Source organism: Etheostoma spectabile, chromosome 8, assembly GCF_008692095.1.
Source record: "Etheostoma spectabile isolate EspeVRDwgs_2016 chromosome 8, UIUC_Espe_1.0, whole genome shotgun sequence".
Classification (NCBI taxonomy): domain Eukaryota; kingdom Metazoa; phylum Chordata; class Actinopteri; order Perciformes; family Percidae; genus Etheostoma; species Etheostoma spectabile.
This window is the reverse complement of record NC_045740.1, coordinates 6213924-6231304: the sequence shown is the minus strand read 5'-3', so window position 1 is coordinate 6231304 and position 17381 is coordinate 6213924. Positions and strand designations below refer to the sequence as shown.

The 17381-nt window shown below is 40.0% G+C and overlaps 2 protein-coding genes across 5 annotated transcripts in view; one reads left to right on the top strand and one right to left on the bottom strand.

Moving 5' to 3' along the window:
* slc17a6a (solute carrier family 17 member 6a) overlaps positions 1 to 8303 on the top strand; it is a 10795-nt gene extending 2492 nt beyond the window's left edge. Inside the window, exons 3-12 of the mRNA XM_032523130.1 lie at positions 409 to 527; positions 1479 to 1593; positions 2570 to 2657; positions 2875 to 2961; positions 3328 to 3470; positions 3555 to 3704; positions 4899 to 5031; positions 5120 to 5230; positions 5322 to 5449; positions 6072 to 8303. Coding sequence (XP_032379021.1) covers positions 409 to 527; positions 1479 to 1593; positions 2570 to 2657; positions 2875 to 2961; positions 3328 to 3470; positions 3555 to 3704; positions 4899 to 5031; positions 5120 to 5230; positions 5322 to 5449; positions 6072 to 6401 — 1404 coding nt within the window. The 3' untranslated portion in view covers positions 6402 to 8303. The remainder of the gene's footprint in view (positions 1 to 408; positions 528 to 1478; positions 1594 to 2569; positions 2658 to 2874; positions 2962 to 3327; positions 3471 to 3554; positions 3705 to 4898; positions 5032 to 5119; positions 5231 to 5321; positions 5450 to 6071) is intronic.
* Positions 8304 to 15077: 6774 nt separating this feature from the next.
* Positions 15078 to 17297, bottom strand: fancf (FA complementation group F). Of its 4 annotated transcripts, none has more exons than XM_032523148.1 (3): positions 17221 to 17297; positions 15729 to 16904; positions 15078 to 15606 (listed from the first exon to the last, which is right to left on the bottom strand). In XM_032523148.1, exon 2 carries the CDS (start codon positions 16848 to 16850, stop codon positions 15834 to 15836), a length of 1017 nt encoding a protein of 338 aa, XP_032379039.1. In that variant the 5' UTR covers positions 16851 to 16904; positions 17221 to 17297; the 3' UTR covers positions 15078 to 15606; positions 15729 to 15833. The 4 variants fall into 4 exon arrangements, with proteins under 4 accessions (XP_032379039.1, XP_032379040.1, XP_032379038.1 ...); XM_032523149.1 differs by having other exon boundaries at positions 17198 to 17276; XM_032523147.1 differs by having other exon boundaries at positions 15729 to 16909; positions 17221 to 17241.
* Between the last annotated feature and the right edge of the window lie 84 nt (positions 17298 to 17381).

Below are 17381 nucleotides of genomic sequence, written 5' to 3'. Positions count from 1 at the left end.
ACATGCTTAATAACTGATGAGGGCTAGAGTCTAGACTATCAATAGGTTTTTAAGCATACCTGGGGAACCTTAATTGAGTTTATGTTGCATTTCTTGTACAGAGCATGTTACAGTAGCAAAGTAGAAACAATTACGTGTAGGTTGCTTTATTCTTATTCGTAATTTTCCTAAAGTATCTGCTTATTATGTGCTTTAATTGTTTGATCGATCACGTTAGTTACCATTGGTGTCGCTGCAAAGGTAATTTAAGTATCAAATAAAATAGATCCAGATATCTTTCTACAATTATACTATTTTCCACTGACAGTATTTCACATTTATATAAGAAGCATTTTAACGAGTTCACCATGTGAATTGGTTTTCCATTCTTTTTAATGATTAAAATGTGTCTTTATTTTTGTCTGAAAGAAAGCAAAATTCAACTGGGGCCCAGAGACCGTGGGGATGATTCATGGCTCCTTCTTCTGGGGCTACATAGTCACTCAGATTCCAGGAGGATATATCTCCTCAAGACTGGCTGCAAACAGGTAACTGCACACAACACTTTTTTGGAAATAAACTATGAATAAATAGTACAGGTGGGGGGTATGAGGAAATAGATTTTTAAGTATCAGTCTCCCTGTTGTAGATATGCTCCTATTTTTAATTTCTAATGGAAAAGCAGGTGTAATATTTGGTTGTTGGTCTGATGGTTTAAAGAAAGGAGCCTGACCTTACAGCAGAGAAACTGGGGATTTGGCTGATGCCCACCAGGCGTGCCTCCTCATGTTAATGAGCTCCCATGGGACCACCATGTCTAATCCTTTATGTTCAGAGGCATGGCAACCACACCAGCCAAAGCCCTGTGTGAAATGCAGTTCTAAGTAATGATTGTTGCATGATTATAATGGCCATGCTGCCTCTTTATTACATTATTTTACTAACAACTGATTATTCAGCTACAATTAGACAAAGGGAACCAAACAAATATGCAATGTGCTATTTGAAAATTCTATAAATACAAGTGTAATGCTATAAAAAGCAACCAAAGTAGGATAAGGCCGCAGTATAAGACCTTGTACATCCACATTATTTTGATCGCTAAGTTTCTAACGAGGGAAATGGAGCCTAAAGAAGATGCACATTTTTCAAGAGCTTCATCATGCCAAGTCAGCTGAGCCCCCCTCTTCTGCTGCAAACACCTTCTGTGCTCACTCCCTGGAAACTCAATGTCTGCCTGTTGTGTGTGTGTGTGTGTGTTGATATGTGTGACATCAATTAGGATTGATGTATCTTCCTCATCAGTGTTTATTGTTCCAATATGTGAAGTATTATGCAGTTAACTGAACAATGTCTGGATATGTTTTGCGTATCTAATGTTTTAATGTCTTTGAAGTGCTTGAATCAATATTGCCGCCATGTTGACTCATGCTTGAATAAGATCATCTTGTTTTAATGATATTCTGGCATATAATAATTCCAACACACTGCTTATCCAGAGTTTTCGGTGCTGCCATCGTGCTGACATCCATCCTGAACATGTTCATTCCCTCTGCCGCCCGGACGCACTATGGATGTGTCATCTTTGTGAGGATATTACAAGGGTTGGTGGAGGTACGGATGCACAGTTTGCACATCAGATCCTGACCTTTAAAAGACCACAACAAATGATGCCTCATTATCAAGCTGAGAGCTAAACTAAACCCCTAATGAAATTGTCCTGACATTCTGCATTTGACCATGTTTTACAGTTTGACCATTCTCCTTTTCATGCTGAACTCTCTGGCTTTCTATTCAAATTTGCACGAGAACATGAAACCCATGATGGAGAGCTTCCATTCAATATACTGTACACAATTGTCAGATCAGTACAGCAAACAGCATGAACCTCTGAATAGCAAGGTTTATTTATGTTGGTTTCCCTGGCCAAAACAGCTCCATGTTCACATAGAAACATCTAGAACAAAAGAGATAAAAACCACTTGATGTGGGCGGCTCCCACAGCTCAACAGAAAAGAAAAGAATTCAGAGAGAGATGCTATTATCAGATTGAAGGTCATCGTCCTTTGTGATTTTGTTTTTTGCTGCACGCTGTCGTTTCAATAGCAGCTCATGAGCGTTAAGAGAGCGAGCCGCCCTGTGTTCAGCACCCATCGACTTATTACTGCAAATTAAACATTAGCATTTCAGGGTGTCTCCCACTGCAAGCCCCAGCAATTTGTGTCTATCAATGGTTGATTGTATGCCACTTAGTGTGTAATGAAGATTTAATGGAAGCAAATTCAGTTTTTTTTTCATGAAGTGGGCAGCCCGACTCTGCACTGACTCACACCTAACCCATTAGTCTCTATTAGAAAGGTTAGGTACAATGCATGTCCGTTTGTTTGTTATTAACTGCAATTTGTCTTGCCTGTCTTTGGCAAAAGCAAACAGTCAGCATTAATCAGTTACACTGCGTAAATTCTATTGACTGAAATTGGAAAAATAGATGTAAAATGATTAAGAAAATTAAGAAAAACACAATAAAGTAAAAGGGAAAGGATCCTTGTGTGTTCAGACTGTGACTGTAATGTCATTTGTTTCCGTGCAGGGAGTGACTTATCCAGCCTGCCACGGGATCTGGAGTAAATGGGCTCCACCGCTGGAAAGAAGTCGTCTGGCAACCATCTCCTTCTGTGGTACATAATCTACACATACTCATGTTTCTCTGATTGGCTCATTAGTGTCATAGAGACTTATCATCATATGACTTCAAACACTGCACTGCAAGTTTAGAATAACAAAATACTGCTACTCAAATGTGTGTGCAAGCGTGTACTGAACACACTGGAACGACACTGCTCTCTGAATAAACAGGATGGATTCTGCCCGGTCATAATGTTTTGTCTTGTTCAGGATCATATGCTGGTGCAGTGATAGCCATGCCTCTGGCTGGGATCCTGGTCCAGTACACTGGATGGCCCTCTGTCTTCTATTTGTATGGTGAGTTTCACTGTATTGACACCTTAAAGGGAGACTATGCAACTTTTCCAAAAAGAAACAACACCAGTTCTTTCATGCAAATGAAAAGTTGAATTCATAAGCTATAACCCGCACCTTTGCTCAATTTAATACACTCAGGTGTTTTACTGCTACAGCCATTGTTATGGCTACACCATTCTATCAATTCTAAATATCTTGTGCATCATTTTGTACACATTTCCCCTAAATGTAGTCTGACATATTTGATATCTTTAACAAATGTTGGGATCTCCACTAGAATTTAAAATACAGTTCTGTAGGTCTGAGCAACGGTTGAGCATGAGTTTGCAATAACTGTCATGGTCATCTCTCTCATGATCTGTTCAGGATGCTTTGGGATATTATGGTACATGTTCTGGGTCTTGGTGTCCTACGAGAGCCCAGCGGAACACCCGAGCATCACAGACGAGGAGCGGCGTTACATCGAGGAGAGCATCGGTGAAAGTGCTCAGCTGATGGGCGCAATGGAAGTGAGTTCTTAATCTGTATCCATTGATCTGTAACACCATGCCAAGTGCTGTACATCCAGCTGATTCTCTGTTTGTTTTTAACAGAAATACAAGACCCCCTGGAGGAAATTCTTCACCTCCATGCCTGTCTATGCAATCATCGTGGCCAACTTCTGCAGGAGCTGGACCTTTTATCTGCTTCTCATTAGCCAGCCCGCATACTTTGAAGAGGTGTTTGGCTTTGAAATCAGCAAGGTAAATAACCCAATAATGCTTGGTTTCAACGTCATGTAATCTAATGCTGAAGATTACAAGATAAGATTTCTCAGGTATGAATTGCAGATTAAAAACCTTCTCAGTATCACTCAATTGATCTGTCCTATTAGGTGCTGAAAATTATAACAATGCTGTTGTTCATTCATTTTGTAATTTTAAATGTATTATTGTGCTCAAAAAATGTTAATCTTAAAATTTGACAATAGTGTGATTCTCAATATTAAAGCAACAATAATTAGTATTTTTTATAATGAGAATGCATGGAATCACAATGTGAAAATGTGACAATGTGAAAGTGGTTGCTCTTAGTGACGGCACAAAGAATTATTTCTGGAATCCGCAGCTCCTCGGCTTTACGGAGCTTCATAGTGAGTGTTAGCTCATTGTTTAGCTGTCCGGACCCCAACTAGTTTTGGTTTACTCTCACAGCTCTCATGGCATGGTTTTGTTTTTACAGTGTGACATTAGTACTTTTACATAAGTAAAGGATCTGAATACTTCTTCCATCACTGGTTGGTAGAGACCAAAACCTGAGCTATAAGAGAGTGACTCATGTACAGTGTATTGAGTGCATGTAGTAAAGTGCTTGAGCTTTTACAGTTTAAATGATTTACCTTAACTCATTAGTGAATACATTTATGTTAATTTAACCTTAAAATGGAATGTTGGAATCATTACCTCATTTTTTAAGTTGAGTCACGGTTAAATTATTTTAGTGAGCCTTTTCACAAAACATTAAGTGGAATGATCTTACTTCTTTGGGAATCTTTCACTTAGGTTAAGGAAATAGATTTAAACACTGATTTTGATGCAAATTGTGTTATTTATACAATAATTACTTCTGAAAGTGCTGTGGTTTGGTATTTTTCTGATCCTGCTGTCCATGAATGAAGGTGTCAGACATAAGCTTCCAATTCATCTTAACATTTCATAATCTTTACCCTTGCTGGAGATTGTGAAGCATGAATCAAGCTGGTTTGGCAGGTGTAATTCAGCTTCAAGATGTGCTGCTCTGATTACTGTAGGTGAATTATTGCTCAGATGCAATGCTGCAGACAGAGGTTGAAACAGACAACAAATGGGTTTGAGAATAGACAAAGAATCCCTTTTGCTTTGACAGTTTCTTTGTGGCTGTCCCTTTTGATTTAGACGAGTGTTTTGATGGTTTCTTAGGTTGGTGTAGTGTCAGCGCTCCCTCACTTGGTCATGACCATCATCGTGCCATTAGGAGGGCAGTTAGCAGACTATCTGCGGACCCACAACATCATGTCCACCACCATGGTCCGAAAAATCATGAACTGTGGAGGTGAGACTTTGATAATCCACTCTCTGTCTGTTACCATATTATTACAGAAGTATTCCTCACCAGTTGACTCTCTTCTGGTTGTTTTTAGGGTTCGGTATGGAAGCCACTCTCTTGTTGGTAGTTGGTTTTTCTCACAGTAAGGGGGTGGCCATCTCTTTTTTAGTCCTGGCAGTGGGTTTTAGTGGATTTGCAATATCAGGTAAGTGTCAGAACAATGGATTCTAGTTCAAATTATTTTGTGTAATTCAAAAGAGCACAAATATCAGAATGTTCCCTTTTTGTTGCTGTAGGTTTCAATGTCAACCATCTAGACATCGCTCCTCGCTATGCCAGCATCCTCATGGGTATATCCAACGGGGTGGGTACCCTGTCAGGGATGGTCTGCCCTTTAATAGTGGGAGCCATGACAAAGAACAAGGTGAGTCATTTCTATTAAAACTGTGGTGTGAATGTAAATGCAGATAGGAACTTTTTATGTGGAACACTTTAGACCTTTATATGACAGCCGGGATTAGCTAGTTGCTCCAAATTACATTTGATTGGATAAATGCACTGTATTTAACTGCCCCAAAGTTTTAAGGGAAAAGAAAAAAGGCATTTTGATATAAAATACACATATTCGGCATGTCACAAGAGATAAATGAACAATAAACACAGGGACACCGGATTAGGATTAGCACTTTAACACTCAAACTGCTTCATCAGGACTGAGTGCAGTTTGATCATATTTGACACATGATATTTGATATTCACAGTGGCCTAGCACCCCCCACAACTGTCATCAGATTTTGATTATAAATCCTGATTGGTACACAGATAGCATGACATCATCTTTCTCCAACAACTTTACCCACTTCAAATCAGTGGGAAGAGCACAGAGATAAACACAGAAACAGGAATCTTTCATGGGAAACCAAAGCTTTGTGAACTTTAGCAGAACCTTTAGGAGCCCACTGCTCATGGTAAGAAGTCAGTTGAGAGAACACATCAGGGCCTAAAAGAAGTGACTCAGCCTGGCTGCAACTGTTTTCTTTCTCTAGACCCGGGAGGAGTGGCAGTATGTCTTCCTCATTGCTGCCCTGGTGCATTATGGGGGAGTGGTGTTTTATGGGATCTTTGCATCCGGGGAGAAACAGTCATGGGCCGACCCGGAAGAAACCAGCGACGAGAAGTGTGGCTTCATTGATGAGGATGAGCTTGCCGAAGAGACGGGGGACATTACGCAGAGTTACGGCGCGATGGGTGGCCCGGCTAAAAGCTACGGGGCCACTGCACAGCTCAACGGAGGCTGGGTGCAGGACTGGGATAAGACAGAGGAGTATGTACAGGAACCGGCCGGAAAGATGTACGCTGAGCGTGGCTACTCTTAAACCAGACAGTTGTGGAAAGTCTGCTTACAGAAAACAGACTCACCATCACAGATTGCACAACTTTATCTTAGATATTTAAATCCATTCTGTGTATTCAAGTAAAATTGTTACTAGATTCAAAAAGCCAATGTAAAAAAAATAGTTAAATGCAATGCAAAACAATCCTCATTAGATTCTCATGTCTCTCATCACATCTACCTACTGTAGGGCTTCACTATACAGAGAGCAAAGAAAACTGCAGGCCTATGTTGTTGTTAGGCACTCAAACCTCATCAACCTACTTGAACAACATGAGCCAGACGACACTGCAGTTGACCATCATATGGGGTCTTTCTCTGAAATACCGCTCTGATTGCACTAAAACTATAAGTATTCTAAAAACAAGATTCTACTCTGTTTCTCAAATGTGTTTTATGTAATGTATATACTGTTTCTGTGAGACTATTGTGAATTTTGGGTCGTTGATCTGTGTTAACATTAATATAAAAGGCCATATTTTTCATGGACAGTACCTTTTCAGGGAGATGTCTGCTTGCAAAAAAAGGTCTCCTCCTGGAGCGAGGTCCATAATACACTATAAGACAAAAACAGCGTGAGTGAAGTTGAACCGTAGAGTTTTAGTGTGTGTTTGTTTGCATGAATTTGCTCAGATCAATGTTTCAGATGCAGTCGCCTCACAGTCATTGATAGTCCTCATTCGGCTCACTGCTTAGTTCTTAGATAAGCGTCTTCTGCCATTTTAAATAATAAACTGAACGTTCATAATCAGGTGCCAGTCATGCTGTGAGACAATTCAAAAAAGTTTTGAAGGCAATTGCTCAGAAGACATTGTTTATTGATGTTTGGTGTGCACTGCAATAAATTCTGTGTACCAGCCGCCACCCATCACATTCTGTTTTGTAATGTAACACTGGCTTGCTGTAACTAACTGTAATTGTTTTGGAGTTATGTGGTGCTCAACATTAAGGTGTGTGTTTTAACAAATTACTAGTGTCTGGAGAATCCAGCTTTAGTGCTCATAATGCAGAACACCGTTTGCATTTTGTGAGTGAGGAATGCAGTAATGTATGTGAACAACCAGGTCGTTTTGATCTCTTGGTGTTTCTTGGTTGTTCTCATTGTCACCAAAACTACTTTGTTGACACTTTGATATTGTCACGTTTGAGTGGACCACATGAAATAATAGATGGCTCTTTCACCACTTTATTTGCCATTTGAACACTTTCTTCGTTTGCGGTGTGAAATTTGCAAGGATGTTTAAAAATATATAAATATTTAAGAATGTTTAAGATGACCAAAAGATGCTATTACGGCTCTGTGCCTGAAGTTTATGTAAACAGATAGATGTGATTTTATGGCTTCTAATATTGTGTTTAATGAAGAGGTATGTTGATGTCAAAAGTGTTGTAAAAAAAATACTCATATCATTTTATAAAAAACAACCAAAAGTCACGTTTTTGTCGTTCTACCTCATCTTATAATCTTGTGTGTTGATGTGACGTTCTGTAGTGCATTCAGCTGTTTTTTTGAAGGCTAGGGGTCCTCAGAGACTGGAGCCAGACTTCCTAACCAGTTAACCACCTTCTCCAATCAGTGTTGTGCATCTCCAATTCTCTCCATGTTTCTCATTAGTAAATCAATGACTGAGGTCTCTGGAGTCCAAGAAGAGATTATTGGACCCTGTAGCTTGGTAATCAGTAAGGGGAAAGCAGCAATTTTAACGCTATTACTGTAGTTTATGTTCCTACAATTCAGGATCCTTGTCTGTCTTCCCACAGAGTCTTAGAAATGTCTAAAGTCTAAAGAGACTTTAATATGCAGCGTAGATGAAGAGGTGTCATGTAGGTGCGCAAAAGTGTGATGAACCTATTAAACTAATCTCACACTTCTCTAAATTGCACAGGAAAAGAAATATCAGAGGCATAACTGAAAAAGAAAACGCATAGAGAATGTAATGCGGAATATAACCCTGCCTCCGCAGTGTGTCCTCTACACAACTGAGGTCAACTGTGTTACATGCAACACCTCCAACTATTGACCCAGCTTCTGCATTAAATCGTGACAAATCAATACTGTTTAACTCTAGAGCATTTGGACTTTTAAAACAAAAAATGCTTTTAATGAAACAGAATAAATGATGGTGAAAAGGTTGTGCTACCTTTGTACAGTACTAGTCATTGTATTTTCTAGTGATTTGTGTTTCATGTTTGCTAGAAAAACACTGAACAAAGACACTGAATCAAAACACATAAAATACATCAATGCTCATTATTAGGAATGGGAAAATTAATCGATTCTTAGATGCATCACGATTCTCCCTAGAATGATTTGATGCTCGATTCTGATAAGTTAATATAAAATATTAAAAAATATATATTGATTTTTTTTTTTAAAGTTACTGTCTCCAGACAAGTACAAATCGGAAAACATAGTGACTGAAAGAGGATGGGATAATAGACAACAACTCAGAGTTTAGGCAAGAGTGCAGAAAAGACCCACACAAATGGCCAAAAGGACAAAAAGATTACATTTTGTGTGCATACACATGATATAATAAGACATACATAAAATAATTAGGCAAAACACATATAGGCTATTCTACTTTATCACATTACAACTGACCACCTCATGTTTCATGTTCTAAGAAGCCTATTATCCACCTTTAAACATGACTGAGCCTCTGACATGGAGGATTACTGTGCGAGAAGGTGACTTTCCCAAGCTTGTTAAAGGCTTAAGCATGGAAAATAAAAACCTCAGTAGACAAAATATTTTGAATACTGTAAATGCCCATATTTAAGCTTTGTCTAGCTGCTTTGTCTAGGAAGTGATTAGCAAACTCTGAGTAACAAACTCAGATTTATATATGTATTTTTTTTAAGTCACGCATGGAAATGTACATTAAAAAACTGTTGCATTGAGATGCATCAAGATGCATCAATAATCGTTGGCCTCTGAATCTGAATCGAATCAAAATGTGAGGTGCCACAATATTCCCACCCCTACTCATTATAGTGCAAAGACAGTCAATTTACATTTGAGTCGAATACTTGATGTAACTGACAATGAGTGCAGCTGCAGAATGAGGTTTGACTCCTACATTATCAGTGCAAGAAGCAACAATTAGTCATAAATGCAAAGGGTGAATGCAGCTGAAATACTGACTTTACAAGGTGAAACCTGAATGCAACATTAGTTCAATGCAACTTTGTTCTGGGATGACGCCATCCGATGAAATGAGCATTTATTTTGGGGAATTTTAGGATGAGTTTCTTTAGGTTATAATGATTGCATGACAGTCAGGCCAAGGAAAATATTAATTTGACCAAAGAAATTATTATGAAAATACATAATTGAGAAAATAGAGGAAGATGTAAATTTCTGCCTGTTACTCTTACCTTAAAAAGAGATAATCATAGGGCAAAAACAAAGCAAGAATCTGTGGCAAAATAGTACAACATAGAAAATGCAATATGAAATATTGCATATTGATATCTAGATCACAAATGTCCATTGGATACTGTATGTTGGTTTGCACACATGCATAGTGTGTGCTGAACTTTCTAAACTGTATAGGCTATACAGCAAACGCCACAGGGAGTTGTGAGAGAACTGATGGAGGTATTATAACTCACAGTTAAATCTGAAGTCAGAAGGGTACAGAGTGAACAAGATAGGTGATATTACCTTATGTGGCACCTCTGTGCTGCTCTGCAGTGTGTCAAACACGCCGCTCTGGAGGCCGACAAACTGCAGCCCATCACTGAGGTTGTAAGTAATTCAGGAAGACATGGCGTCCATCAATCCATATGCACCACTCAGTGCTCCTACATACAGCAGGAACGGAGAGTCTGGATAAATCAAAGACAATGATTCTAACTGGGCCTTTCAGCCTCTGCAGGTGGGAATGAGTTATATGGAGCTAATGCAGAATATAAGAGCAGTGCATCATTAGAGGTCTGAGCAGCTTCTTTAAGGTATTCATTACACATGATCTGGAAGGTTTTCCAACAATCTCAGTAGGCCAGGGTGAATATATGCAGCTCCCCTTTCTCCTGAGAAGAAATGATGGACAGGTACAAAGTTTGTGGGGGTGGGGGTTAAGGGGTTGACCATCAGGTTTATGCACATGATGGACAGTCTGAATCAATTTAATGTGCAGCGGCAGCATTGAGTCTACAGTATCTCTGCTCTGTGTCGACTGATGCTTTGATCACAGGAAGCAGCTCCATGTCTGAAACACCTCCAGTAGCAGCAATTACAATAAATCTCAAGTTTCTCCTCCGGTTATCTGCTCGGCTGAGGAGGGAAACCATTAACGCTCACCACTGCCTGCTTCTTGATGCACATGTTAATTTGACAGAAAACACAATTGTGTCACCGGCCATGTGGAACATGTTTTCTCATGCCTAACCAGCCGGGGTGGTCATGGCTGTTGCACCGGTGACGTACCTGTTGGTGCACGCGGTAATTGGACACCATCTGTGTGTCGACATTTCATTCATAGGTAGGCATGATCTCAACATTCACCTGCCTCCAATCTCCACCCTCTGTTGTCTTTGCAGCATCTCAGACTTAGTTGTTGTGATGTTGTTGGTGCTGTTTGTGTAATAGCGAGGGCAAGTGAAGGGGGATTGAGTAGTTGTCAGTCTGTGGGGCAGGTGCAGTTTGGCTCCTGGGGGACTGTAATAGGATGAGGCCCAGCCAGAATGAGTGTTTGATGACAGGATTGCAATCCTCCCCTGGGACTCTGCCTGCATGCAATTATCCTCCTGATCCCTTCTCGAGTCTACAGTCCAAATTGTACACAGCGATCTCTCCTCACTTTTGGCTGAATATCCTTTAACTTACAATTTAAATTTATGCAAAAATATCAGGTAATTACAACCCAAAATTTCAAAGCAGTATTGGAGTAATTACTGTTTTATGAGACCCTCCAGTGTGACACACTACACACTATCTTGGAGCAATTGATTTCATAAACGCCTCTTTCTCCTCCCTTATTTAACTGCTTTATTAATGGAGAGCTTAAATCCTTTTGTCTCACTAGACATGTTATATGTCTCTTCTCTCCACCCACTGCCACGTGCGCAAACTGAAATATTTTATTTTTATTTTGCTGTTTCCAAAAGGATTTCTGAATCTTCCCTGCAAGAATTTTTAAAAATCTCGGGGGTTTTTTTGCAGTTTTTTGCTTAAGATGCTCAGCTTAGAAAAAAAAACCCTCCCTTTTGTGACATGCAAATGGCGTCTACTGTAAAACATCATCTTGTTGAGCTCCCAAAAACAATATCAACTGTGTACTATGATTATTTTCATCTGTGCACATATTGGTATCAGTACCACACTAGCCTACTAACACAGTACTGAGGCAGAGAAACAGTGATGCCTTTTAAGGGCAACATTTTCACACCTGCCATATGTGGAGGGAGAATTGCATCTTCCATAATCAGAGGAAGAGAAGGGAGATTGCTACATCCAATTGTTTTATCCTCCACAAAACTGGTTTACTACAGTTGGATGTGAGGTAATCTATCACAGGTCCTTCCAGTCCCCCTCCCCCATTTCACATTACGTTGACAGCTTTATACCCTCCTCTCTACAACATGCTCCGATTAGGCTTGTATCACACACACAGACAAAGGATGAGAGGCTGATAAGATTTTACACGATATTGTCATTGCTTGCAGTACTTTGCTTTGGAATCTGGATAAAATGACGGAATTTGCAGATAACATTTATTGTGTTTTAATCTTCTACCTCACAATGAAAAAAGGTATTTGTTAACCATATAATAGCTGCAACTCACAGAACCTCTCTTTAAGGGCAGCATCTAACAATTATTTTCATAATCAATTGTTTCAGCTCTACTTTCTTTTGTTCTTTTTCATTGTACAGTAATCACTGGCTTTACTACAACTCGACCCCTTTCCTCTGTGCCACAATACACAATGTTTCTGGAACCACAGCACCTCACTGGAGAAACTGATTGATTTTATGGGATGTCCTGAAAAGGATGATGTAAACTTCTTTCATCCTGTTCTTCAGACTCAGTAGAAACATTGTACTTCCATCCATCTTTTTTTTTTTTTACAGCTTCACTGCGATAAACCTAAATGAAAACATCAATCCCTCTTGATTGGTGCATGGCTGATGATAGTGGCCACTGATCATCAGCGTCCCAGTGAGTGGGACACAGGTGTGCAGAGGGGCCCTCCTGCCTCTGTGATCTGTCACTGAGGCCAGACAAGGGCCAGGCTGGAGCGGCTTAGGCACGTGCCAAGGGAGGGCTCTACACCCCTCCACCCCGCCCCTCAGAGGACTCTCTATTTACACTACCAGATGGGGGCTGGATCTAAATTTTAATGAACGCTATCCTTCAAGAGCCTTTAGAAACAGCAGAACAACAGTCGCCCGGAGCACATCTCACTGCAGTTTGTTGCCCCACGCTGACACAAAAATATTACCCTGGATAGAATGAAAAACAACGCAAGGGTCAGATGTGAGAGCAAGAAATACTGTGCGTTTCATTTCTAATTTTACATCCTCACTGTTCCAAGAGATTAGCTGCTACTTAAACAGAGTTAAGAGAGGTCTCCAAGCTAACATTTAAAGTGGGCTGTTGGTAGATATTATGGAGCTGTGTCAACCTCCTGCTGTTTGAAGTGATACAATAAGACAACCCTGTACTTTCCCATCACAGGTTAAGAGCAGTGGGCAATTTGATTACATTTTTGACAAAAAAGTGGTAAATAGCTGTTCTGTATTAAAGGGGCGGTCTTGATATTTAACATGTGGAGCCCTTTGCAAAGTGAAGTTTTTTATATTCAAATAACACAGCTCCTTGTCATGGGCTTTCCTTTTTATTATTATTATCACGTCAGACTTGTATCCTATATAAATAGAAAATGTGTTTTCATTGTGTACAGGTAGATAAAGGAAGAGGACTAAATTGCAGCCTTCTCACATATGAATCATCACCCCGGCTGCTAAGTCTATGAAGAAGACTGAGAAATGTCTAAAAGTGAGAAAAAAAATGTGTCAGTGTTCAGTCCCAACGGCTAAATGTGCTGCTTGGTAACAGGATGCAAATTATCCGCTGAATAATGTGTTCCTAAATTATTTCATTTTTTTTCTAACATTCTGTCCTAATGATGAAAATTTAAATTAAATGAATTTGCATATATATTTATAACCTATGACATTCATTGTTCGTTTCAATCCAGTCAGATGCATATGTTCTTCATTGGATGGAAATAAATTGGTTGTGTACATGCAGCCCCTTACTCAGTGACCCATGTCTGTCTCAACGTGAATTGCTTTCATGGCGTGTTAAACGAGCCATGGTCGTGTTGGTGTTTCCTTCCGTACGGCGGCCAGGTCTCTAATCCGCTGTCTGCTGGTTATGTCACACACAGCTATTGTGGAAGGTTTGATTGAAGACGCCTGGTCTGACTAACTGATCCCTCGCCGCAGAGCTGCTCTGACACACGGGAGAGGTCTGAAATGTGTGAATTGGCAGTCGAGTCACATGACTGGCATCAAGCCAATAAAAATGTTTAGATTCAGAGGCAGCGCAGCTTTGTGGAGAAGAGGCAATACTGACAGATGGTGTGTGAAAATGAATTTAGGTGGGCACAGTTAGAAAACGGTAAAATGGATTACACAATGCTTTTGCTTTCTTGGCTTTTTGTAATTTCTTTACAGTCCCCTGTCCTTTTAAACTAATTTCTAGGCCCTAATAAATAAGCAGCTGCAGAATTATTTTTAAACAGTAGATATATTACATTTGGTAGAAAGGGGGGATTTATGATGCTATAAATGAAGAAGACTTGAATCTCCAGAGACCAATTGAAAAGTGTAAACTATTCACTGCCTGACAATTGCTCAATTTAATTCAGTCAGATCACGGGCTGCTACTGATGACATGGCAGCATGAGATGATACCATCTGTCCAAACCAGTCTATGGGCCAAGCCATTATTAACAAATATCCAGTTGTTTTAAGATTTTTTTTTTTTAATCTGTAATTCGATTATTACATGGATACATTTTACAAAAATATTTAAACTATACTGTGAAAGAGACAGGGTAGTGCAACATATTTTAAAGGTCCCATGGCATGAAAATTTCACTTTATGAGGTTTTTAAACATTAATTTGCATTCCCCCAGCCTGCATACGGTCCCCCAGTGGCTAGAAACGGTAATAGGTTTAATCCAAGCCCTGGGTATCCGGCTCTGCCTTTGAGAAAATTAAAGCATGGATGGGCCGATCTGGAATCTTGCTCCTTATGAGGTCATAAGGGGCAAGGTTACCTACCCTTTCTCTGCTTTGCCCGCCCAGAGAATTTGGCCCACCCATAAGAGAGAGACATCATGGCTTTCAAACGAGCAAAGTGGCAGCTGGTCAAGGCCACACCCCCAGCCTCCACCTTGCCCCCCCTCTCTCCTCCTCAATAGCTACAGACTCAGAAATAGCACATACTAAGCAAAGCTCATTGTGGGACTGGCTCTAGTGGCTGTAATTCTGCACCAAGGCTGAATTTTGGGAAAGAGACTTCAGATTTGGTATTAGGAGACCACTAAGGCCTATATAAAAGCATCCAAAGAGCACTATGTCATGAGACCTTTAAGGCTTAAAGTTAAGAACTTTAGAATATTGATACATTTTTTAAAATCATATTTCCATCCTGTAAATGTATCCAGTATGTTGTGCTTCATTATATTTCACAAGTTGAAAAAAATTGCAACATAAAGAGTAATTTAAATAACAAAAGAAAAGAAACTTCTGTGAACGACTGGCTTACATTTAAGAGTTGTGTGCTTTTTTTGTGTATTTTGAACTCAGACAATTTTTGCTATACTAATACTTATGATACCTGGGTTTTGGTTCTGATACCAAAATGCAACTTTGTTTTACCCTCCTGTTAGAATATGAACAATTATGTTTTTCTACAAAACCATTTTTTTTTCTTTTAACAAAAGAAATTCTTAATTGTTATCTAATCCAAGCAGCCACACAAGTTTGCCTAATCAAAATATGAACAAAATTGGAAACTGAAATTAGAAGAAAATGTGAATCTGAGTGAGCATTTGAAGCCGGCTTTTAGTCATTGACAGCTTCCAATAATTTGTGCTATTGTCACATTTTGTTTGGTATGAAAACGTTTTAAGGTTTAATACCCATCCCCGGTCAAGCATTGCTCTCTCTCTCTATATCTATATCTATATATATACACATCTATATCTATATATATATATACACATCCATATCTATATATATATACACATATATATCTATATATATATATATTTACACACACATACTGTACAAATACACATACAAACAGACTACATTTGTTTATATATCGCATTAGATTCAGCTATATTTCAGCAAGTCTTCCATCTCCAAAGAAACCACAAGAATGACAGTCACTTGTTTAATGCTGACAAAAGGTCTCCCCACACACTCAGACCTCTGACATCAAAGTCCCCATCAGAAACTTTTAAAGCATTTAGCTCTTTTTCTACATCCTCCCTCAGAGAGGGACAGACCTCAAACAAGGTCAGAAAGTGCTCAGTCAGTCTCTGGAAGGATACAGTTCTGTTTGTGATAGTTTGAGCCCATTCACCCTCATTAATGCTGTAGTCCATATCAGAGGCCCACTTTTTCAGCACATCATAGTATGCATGTCTAAATTTCAGGTGTTCTTTGGCCAGGTCTTTAATAAGTGGTGTAGGCAATGCAGAACACATGTGCTGCAGCACATTGTGTTCTTTCTGCAACCAGTCCAAGAGAAAATCCAGTGAAGCAGTTTGTGCAGCAGAGTTTTTCGTTGTCAGCAGAGCTGCCGTGATGACCAGACAGAATTGTCCTGCTGCTCCTTCACATCCCTGGAGGACAGAGTTTACAATATGCTCTGTGTGGCAGGCTGCAGTGCCTTGGCTCAGCAGAGCACTCAACCTCTCCATCAGCATAACTCCCTGCACTTCAGCATCAGCACCGATAGCTGACAAGTCTGTGAGAGGACTCAGGACTTTACAAGCAGATTTGCATTGAATAATGTGGCTGCAGAAGCCGGTGACATCCTGATACTCACTCTGCTTGGTAGTGTCAAAGAGTATCTTCATGATGGAGATTGGCAGCTCAGGATTTTTCAAGAGCCCAACAAGCAACAAGTGCTGACACCGGGAGATGTCCGAGAAAGAGACTTCTGTGTATCCAGGGAAGACAGCCCGCAAACTTTGATTTGTGAGCTGCAGCTGCTTCTCCATAGTCGTCCTTATGGCAGGGTTATTGTGAAACCTGGAAAAGAGGTGTTCGCAGTACCGCGCCCAGTGAAAGGCTCTGGACAGCGTTTGTTTATCCCACTGCTCCACCACGCCGCTCTGCGCCGCTACAGCCAGAAGCTCCACCGTGCTTGCCAAGTTTTTCAGCACCGCCTCCATGTGGCGCTCTCCGCGTTCAGAGTTCAGCCTCTGAGCGCCGGTGGTGGACGCTCACTGTCGAGGAAAGACACAGCTTAGCTAGCTAAATATTCACCCAAACTGTCTGACGCCGAAAAACTGCGAAACGTTGTTGAGCTAGCTAGCCGGTTAGCAACAGGTTAGCTAACAGTTAGATTCGAATAATAAAAGTCAACGTTAAACATGACTTCCGGTGGCACGTTTCAAAACAAAATCCGTTTTCCAAAAGCAATAGACTTTAACAAATGGTGTCCAGTCCAGAGTTAACGTTACACACAACAGACAGTATGGCACAATATTAATGAAATATTTTGTAGGAATTGACATACTTGCTGTTCTGTGTTGTACTCACTTGTTTTCTTTACTCTGGTCCTACTTAGACTGTATGGATGCCCGTTTGTTCCGCTGCTACCAATGCGCATGCGTCCTTGAGTGCTGCTCGTTTCCTTCAAAATAAAAGCCACCGATGACTCACGGCAATGATAATAACAATAATAATAATAATAATAATAA